Genomic DNA, 8653 nt, shown 5'->3' with positions numbered 1-8653 from the left:
AAAAATTAATAGACTAAAGAATGACGTGGGACAGAAGTGTTTAGTGTTTTTAAAAAATATATAATAAAAAAGTTAAAGAGAAGATCTGCTACTCCGCCAAGTGAATACCTAATACATTTGAAATATTAAAAAAGTTATCTATCACAGGCCACAGCTGTGAGATGATAAACAAGAATATATATATATATATATGCTTTTGATTTTTAACAATGGAATCAACAATGTGCAATCTTTGTAATGTTCTAAGAAAATTCTTGGATTTGATGCCCCCATTATTGTAACTATAAATATGCCTAAGCCAGGGTCTTAAACACGTAAAGCCTAAGAAAATTTCCATTATTGGATTTGATGTCTTGTTTCTTCGAAGTGTTTGCTTATATCTGGAGATTCATCATACGAAACCCCCATGTTTCTCCATCGCCATCTACTCCTTCCACCTTAACCACCGCCCAGCCACAAGTAATTAAACATGATGTCTTCCTTAGTTTCAGGGGAGAAGACACCCGTGGTGGTTTTACCAGCCACCTCTATGCTGCTTTGGACCGGAAACAAATCCGAGCTTTCATAGATTATCAGCTTCGGAGAGGAGATGAGATTTCGGCATCACTTCTGAGAACAATTGAAGAGGCCAAGCTTTCTGTGATTGTTTTTTCTGAAAACTATGCATCTTCCAAATGGTGCTTGGAGGAGCTTGCAAAGATTATTGAGCGTAGAAGAAATAATGGACAGATAGTTATTCCAGTATTCTACAAGGTGGATCCATCCCATGTAAGAAATCAAACACGAAGCTTTGGAGATGCATTGGCTAGATTGATAAAGAAGAAAGCTTTGACGATGGACAAAGAGCAGAGCTTCAGAGACGCTTTGACGGCTGCAGCCAATCTATCTGGATGGAGCTTAGGGAATTCTGAGTAAGCTCTTGAAATATATCCCATGAGAAAATATTCGTTCATTTGTTGAGGATTTGAAATTTAATTTAAAATTATTGAGAATGATGAGCTCTGTGAATCCATATTTATTTTATTTGATTTTGAAAACGTTATAGCGAAACACTTATATAGATATTATGTGGTTGGTTGTTTTGTGTATTAAAATGTTTTTTTTAAAATTAATTTTTTTTTTATATTTTTAGATTATTTTGATGTATTTATATTAAAAAAATATTTAAACAATAAAAAAATATTATTTATAGCGAAATGTTTGTATAGATATTAAGTGGTTGTTTGTTTTTGTGTTTTAAAATATTTTGTAAAAACTTTATTTTTTTATTTTAAATTAATTTTTAGTGTTTTTAAATTATTTTAATATGTTTATATTAAAAATGATTTAAAAAAAATATATTATTTGTAGCGAAACGCTGGTATAAATATTAAGGCTTGTATTGATATATATTAAGTGGTTGTTTGTTTTATGTTTCAAAATGTTTTTTTTAATTATTCTTTTTAATTTAAATATTTTTTTAGTTTTTTAAGATTATTTTGATGTATTTATATAAAAAATAATATATTTTTGAAAAATATTTTTTGATCCTTACGGTAAATTTTACAAGGACAGACAATGTTTTCTTTTGTCGTTAAATAATATTCTATTTATTTGAGGTGAAAAGGATGATATGAGAAAACAATATCATATGCATTTGCATTTAATTGATTACATGTAGTTTCCAGTTTTCAACGTACGCTTGATTAATATAGAATGTCATGTATTTTTACATATCACTGAACTCAATGTTATCATCGATTCATGTGTTCCATTAGCACTATCCATTGCCAATAATGATGCTCAATTACTCATGCGTGCCTGCTACTAAGGAGTGAGTATGTTTCTATGTGTTCTTCTTATTTGCCAGGCTGGAGTCCGAATTTATTAAGAATATCGTTGGAGATGTTTTGAAAAAATTGCATGCCATGTCTTCAAGTCACACTACGACGGGTCTATTTGGAATTGATGTTCGTGTTAGCAAAGTTGAGTCTTTGTTAAATATGGAATCTCCAGATGTTCTCATTGTAGGGATATGGGGAATGGGTGGTATCGGTAAGACAACGATTGCTGAAGCTGTATGCAACAAGGTTCATTCTCGATTTGAAAGAATCTTTTTTGCAAACTGTAGGCAACAATCTGATTTGCCAAGAAGATTTCTTAAACGGCTGCTTGGCCAAGAAACTCTGAACACTATGGGCTCCTTGAGTTTTCTAGATTCTTTTGTGAGGGATAGACTTCGTCGAATTAAGGTTTTCATTGTTCTGGATGACGTGGATGATTCAATGCGTTTGGATGAATGGAGAGATTTGCTTGATGGACGAAACAGTTCATTTGGTTCGGGCAGTAAAGTTCTCATAACAAGTAGGAACAAGCAACTGCTTAAGAATGTAGTTGATGAGACATACGAGGTTGAGGGGTTGAACTATGCAGACGCTATTCAACTCTTTAGCTCAAAAGCCTTGAAGAATTGCATCCCCACAATTGATCAAAGACACTTGATAATAAAGAATGTAAGGCATGTACAAGGCAATCCGTTGGCTCTTAAAGTTTTGGGTTCCTCTCTCTATGATAAAAGCATCGAAGAATGGCGCAGTGCATTGAAGAAACTAGCTCTGGACCCTCAAATCGAAAGGGCATTGAGAATTAGTTACGATGGGTTGGATTTAGAACAAAAACCCATATTTCTTGACATAGCACATTTCTTCAAAGGACGGATGCAAGGCGAAGCAACAGGAATATTAGATTGCTTATATGGTCGATCTGTGAATTTTGATATAAGCACGCTTATTGATAAGTGTCTCATAAGTACTGCAAAGGATTACTTTCATCGTGACAAGCTAGAAATGCATGATTTACTACAAGAAATGGCATTTAACATTGTTCGTGCAGAATCTGATTTTCCTGGCGAACGTAGCAGGTTAAGTCATCCTCCTGATGTCGTTCAAGTATTGGAGGAAAATAAGGTTAAAGCTACAGCCATTAACTGTCGTTCATGTATTTGCTCAAAAGTTGATGTGTTTGAGTAGATTGTATTATTGTTTGTTTATTCTTTATTCTTGTTTAACAGGGAACTCAAAAAATTAAAGGCATATCTTTGGACATGTCCATGTTATCGAGACAGATACACTTGAAATCTGATGCATTCGCAATGATGGATGGTCTTCGATTTCTCAATATCTATTTCAGTCGTTACTCCAAAGAAGATAAAATATTGCACCTTCCTCCTACTGGCCTTGAATATCTTCCTAATGAGCTGAGATATTTTTTATGGTCTAGATTCCCTTCGAAATCCTTGCCGCCATCTTTTCGTGCTGAACACCTTGTCGAGCTTCACCTAAGCAAAAGCAAGCTTGTAAAACTTTGGACAGGAGTAAAGGTATGATTTAATAGCTACAGATTATGATCAGAAATATGAAGCTGGAGGTGCTAACTTTCTAATCATGCCTTTTTCTGTTGACAGGATGTTGGGAATTTAAGAAGAATTGACCTATCTGACTCTCCACATTTGACGGAATTGCCAGATCTATCAATGGCCAAAAATTTAGTGTCCTTAGATCTTACGGACTGTCCAAGTTTAACCGAGGTTCCGTCATCTCTTCAATATCTTGACAAGCTGGAAAAAATTTATCTCTTTCGTTGCTATAATCTTAGAAGTTTTCCAATGCTTGATTCAAAGGTTCTCAGATTCCTTCTTATAAGTCGGTGCCTAGATGTGACCACGTGTCCAACGATTTCACAAAATATGGAATGGTTATGGTTGGAACAAACTTCAATCAAAGAAGTTCCACAATCAGTTACTGGCAAGTTGGAACGTCTTTGTCTAAGTGGTTGCCCAGAGATCACCAAGTTTCCAGAGATTTCAGGGGATATAGAAATATTAGATCTAAGGGGAACTGCTATTAAAGAGGTGCCCTCGTCAATCCAGTTTCTCACAAGACTTGAAGTGTTGGATATGAGTGGTTGCTCAAAACTTGAGAGCCTCCCAAAAATCACAGTGCCTATGGAATCTTTGCATAGCCTTAAGTTGAGTAAAACAGGCATTAAAGAGATACCCTCATCATTAATTAAGCATATGATATCTTTGACGTTTCTAAATTTAGATGGAACGCCGATTAAAGCGTTACCTGAGCTTCCCCCTTCGCTTCGTTATCTAACAACACATGACTGTGCATCACTAGAAACCGTGACATCAAGCATCAATATCGGTAGATTAGAGTTAGGATTGGATTTTACAAATTGCTTCAAATTGGATCAGAAACCACTGGTAGCAGCAATGCATTTGAAAATTCAGGTATCTCTCTTAACCCCCTTGTCTTTCTTTCTTCTCTCTTTCTTGCTTGCTTCATCACATTTTCGAAATGTGACTTTTGTGTTACAGTCCGGAGAGGAGATCCCAGATGGCGGTATTCAAATGGTACTACCGGGGAGTGAAATTCCAGAATGGTTCGGTGACAAAGGAATTGGATCTTCACTCACCATGCAGTTGCCGTCCAATTGTCATCAGCTCAAGGGAATTGCTTTCTGCCTTGTCTTTCTACTCCCTCTTCCCTCCCATGACATGCCTTATAAAGTCGATGATGATATTGATGTTAATTTATATCTTGATTACCATGTTAAGAGTAAAAACGGTGAGCATGATGGTGATGATGAAGTCGTCTTAGCTTCCGGGGAAAGATGTCATCTACCATCTCAAATGAAGACATGTGACTCGGATCACATGGTTCTACATTACATGGCTCTACGTTACCAGCTCGAATTGGTAAATCGTTTACGTAAATATTCCGGCAATGAAGTTACATTTAAATTCTACCACCATGAAGTGGTCAACATGGCGAGGAAGGTAGGTAATGAGATCCAAAGGCCTTTCAAGTTGAAAAGCTGTGGGGTGTATCTGCACTTTGATGAAAATCTACCCACTCTGAGCACATCAACAGAAGTGCCAGTAGCTTTTTGTGTGGCTTCACTCAAACCAGATGAAAAGCTAGTCAATCTATCACCAACTAATTCTCCTATTTGATCAAAAGTTGAGAATACTTTACTCAAGGCACCATCTACTGCTTCTGAAGCACCTTCCTTAATCGATGTTATTGAAGAAGTAATTGTGTCTAGTGAGCTTTGCACAACATTTCCTCCCTTATTTACTGAAGTGTTGATAGAGTCCCTAACCTCGCCCAAAAAATCATCAAAACCAGCCTTATGCACTAGATAATTAATCGTTACCCATTTCCAAGGAATCAGATCCCAAAGCGGGATTCTCTGGTGTAATATCAAATAGTTGATGTTATTTCAGGTTCCACAAGTCATATTAAACTATCTGTATTATCAGCAAACTGGTGTGCAGAGTTCAAAGGTCCTTCTCTGTTGGTGGGAGGAACCACTGGTGGTGGCTTTGAAACACTCAGAAGGGATAAAACACAAAGTTTTATTACAAAAACACAAGCTTACAATTAATTAACACAAAAGCTTACAATACACGCCCTCTCTTTTCTCTCTAGTGTTTCTCTCTAATCTCCCACACAAAATAACATAAGCTTAGCTAGCTATTTATACACGAATTCAAAACAAGATAATTCAACCTTCAAGTGTGAAGGCGGCTATGGACGGTGGTGTGAAGGCGACTGGCGGCTGGTCGGTGGCGGCTGGTCAGTGGCGGCTGGTCAGTGGCAGCTGGTGGTTGCCTTCCTTGACCATCTAGATTGAGTTTAATATTCAACAAATCTCCCCTTTAAACTCAATCGAGGGATGTCATGCCAAGCATGAACACTTCTCCTTTCAATGCCTTCTCTCTGCTTGTAGCCTTTATCCACTAATTTGGCTTTCGTCTTGTAGACCATTTTGACACCTATTGCTTTCTTGTTTTCTGGTGGATGAGTCGGCTTCCAGGTATCATTCTTCTCAATGGCATGTATTTCTTCATCCATTGCTTTAATCCATTTCTCTTTTGTGACAGCTTCATTGAAGCTTAATGGGTCACTATCTGCAAAGAAACAAAACAAATTTGTATCTTCCATTACTTGAGTGGCATCGTACAACTCTTCAAGATTTCTCATCCTTCTTGGTTCTTCTGATGAGGATGTTGATGGTGGTGTTGATGATGATGCTCCTGGTGTGTTCCTCCTGTTGAATACAGGGAATCTGTGTACCGGACTTTGTGGTTCAGCTGCTGGCACAATCGGTTCTTCGACAAGTACTATTGGTACTTCTTCACCTTCAAGGATCAAATCAATGTTGATCCATTTGACTGCTTCTTTATCATCATTCCATTCCCAAGATTTATCTTCTTCAAAGATAACATCTCTACTCATAATCACCTTCTTCGTGATGGGATTATACAGCTTGTATCCCATCCTTCTTTCACCATATCCGACAAAGATGCATTTCTCGCTTTTATCATCAAGCTTTCTCCTTCTTGCATCTGGGATCTTTGCATATGCCACACAACCAAAGACTCGTAGATGAGTAACACTTGGTTTGTGACCACTCCATGCTTCTTCTGGAATGACTCCTTGCAAACTTCTGGTTGGGCAGCGATTCAGTAGATACACTGCACATGATACAGCTTCAGCCCAGTATTGCTTGGGCAACTTCTTTGCTTTGAGCAGACTTCTTGCCATGTCAAGAATCGTGCGATTCTTCCTTTCAGCTACACCATTCAGCTGTGGTGTATACGCAGGTGTTGTCTGATGTCTGATGCCTTGTTGTGTACAATAGGCTTCAAAGTCATTTGCTGTATATTCTCCACCTTGATCAGATCTCACGGTTCTGATCATGTAGCCACTTTGCTTCTCCACAATTGCTTTAAAATCTTTAAAATAATTGAATACTTCTGACTTCCTCTTCAGAAAGTATATCCACGTCTTTCTACTAAAATCATCAATAAAAGTGAGGAAGTACCTATTTTGTCTAGTCGACATAGGCGTTATTGGGCCACACACATCTGTGTGCACTAACTCCAGTGGCCTCTTTGCTCTCCAGTTGACTTCTTTGGCAAAACTGGATCTGTGATGTTTGCTGAGGACACAGCTCTCACAGACTTCATCTGGATGATCAATGTGGGGCAAACCTTTGACCATCTTCTTGCTTGCTAGCATCTTCAGACTTGTGAAATTCAGATGTCCAAGCCTCATGTGCCAAAGCCATTCTTCACTGTTGGTGATGGCACTCAAACACCTTGCTGCATCATACTGGATGTTCAAAGGAAACATCCTATTCTTGGACATTTTCACATAGGCAATTAATCTCCAATTGTTGTCTCTAATTGTCAGATGACAATTCTTCGAGTAAAAAGTATAACCTCTCTCCATAAGTTGACCTAAGCTGATCAGGTTCTGCTTTATAGCTGGGACATAATAGACATTGGCAATGTGGCTGGAATCGTCGTTCTTCAACTTGATTGGGATGCTGCCTTTACCTTTGAATGGAACCTTTGTGGTATCTCCAAAAGTAATTAGACCTTGCTTGGTCTCATCTAGATCACCAAATAACTCTCGGTAGCCACACATGTGATTGCTGGCTCCAGTATCTAGATACCATATATTTTCCTGTTTCTCGCTAAGTTCTTATTGGACAAGAAATGCAGCTTCTTCTCTGTCATCCTTCTCTGCATAGTTGGCTTGCTCACGTATCTCCAACGGAGCTTTCCTTTGACATTCAGTGCTATAGTGCCCAAATTGATTGCAACTATAACATTGGATATTTCTCTTGTCACGGTTATTGTAACCGCCTCCTCTTCCTCTAGGAGTGAATGCTTGTTGTCCTCGACCTCCTCTGGTGGTGTTTCTACCACCTCTTCCTCTAAAGTTTGTATTCCAAGAACCTCTTCCTCTAAAGTTTGTATTCCAAGAACCTCTTCCTCTAAAGTTTGTATTCCAAGAACCTCTTCCTTGGAATCTCTAGAATCCTCCTCTAGATTGTTGACTTCCTGCTTGAGTGGTATATCCACTTGTTGAAGTCTTCCCTTGCTCATATCTGTCCTTGAGAGACAACTTTGCTTGTAAGGCATGCTCGATGGCCTTATCTCCATTTCGCTTTATAATCTTATGCTCATGAGCTTGCAAAGAACTCATAAGCTCATCAATTGTCAACTTGTCCACTTCCTTGGACTCTTCAATAGCGACAACAACAAAATCAAATTTTGGATCTAGGGATCTCAAAATTTTCTCAGTAATTCGAGAATCGACGATGGCTTCTCCATTTCTCCTCATCCGATTGACTATCACCATAATTCTTGTGTGATAATCAGAAATAGACTCTGAGGACTTCATTTGCAATAACTCAAATTCACCTCGCAAAGATTGAAGACGAATCTTCTTGATTCTGTCAGCACCTTTGTATTTTTGTTGGAGAGCCTCCCATATGTCATGTGATGTTTCAGCGGAAGCAATGATCTCGAACGTGTCTTCATCAAGACCTTGATAGATGATCGTCTTTGCTTTGTTGTCTTTCTTTCTGTTGACTTTCAGGGCTAGCTTCTGTGCCTCTTGTAAAGCATCTTCTTCTTCTTTGGATTCTGGTTCATCATAACCATAGTGAACAATCTCCAAACACTCTTGTGAACCAAGGAATGCCTTTAATCTGATGCACCAACTATCATAGTTGTCTTTGGTCAGCTTCGGGATGAGTGTTTGTGTACTTTCTGTAGTCATTTTGCTCTTTGAATGCCTATATCTCC

At 38.1% G+C, this 8653-nt stretch overlaps 1 protein-coding gene across 1 annotated transcript; it reads left to right on the top strand.

Moving 5' to 3' along the window:
- The first annotated feature begins 222 nt into the window (after positions 1-222).
- On the top strand, positions 223-5312 carry LOC133667893 (disease resistance protein RPV1-like). The gene is made up of 4 exons (XM_062087593.1): positions 223-911; positions 1850-2945; positions 3050-3358; positions 3443-5312. Exons 1-4 carry the CDS (start codon positions 349-351, stop codon positions 4997-4999), a joined length of 3525 nt encoding a protein of 1174 aa, XP_061943577.1. The 5' UTR covers positions 223-348; the 3' UTR covers positions 5000-5312.
- Positions 5313-8653: the final 3341 nt, after the last annotated feature.

Source organism: Populus nigra, chromosome 11 (genome assembly GCF_951802175.1).
Source record: "Populus nigra chromosome 11, ddPopNigr1.1, whole genome shotgun sequence".
Taxonomy (NCBI): domain Eukaryota; kingdom Viridiplantae; phylum Streptophyta; class Magnoliopsida; order Malpighiales; family Salicaceae; genus Populus; species Populus nigra.
This window is presented reverse-complemented; position numbering and strand designations above follow the sequence as displayed.

Excerpts from the sequence above, each read along its gene's own strand:
- LOC133667893 (XM_062087593.1), top strand. The coding sequence starts at position 349 with ATGTCTTGTTTCTTCGAAGTGTTTGCTTATATCTGGAGATTCATCATA. Across the intron at positions 912-1,849 it reads TGGAGCTTAGGGAATTCTGA|GCTGGAGTCCGAATTTATTA; the intron begins GTAAGCTCTTGA and ends CTTATTTGCCAG. Across the intron at positions 2,946-3,049 it reads AAGTATTGGAGGAAAATAAG|GGAACTCAAAAAATTAAAGG; the intron begins GTTAAAGCTACA and ends CTTGTTTAACAG.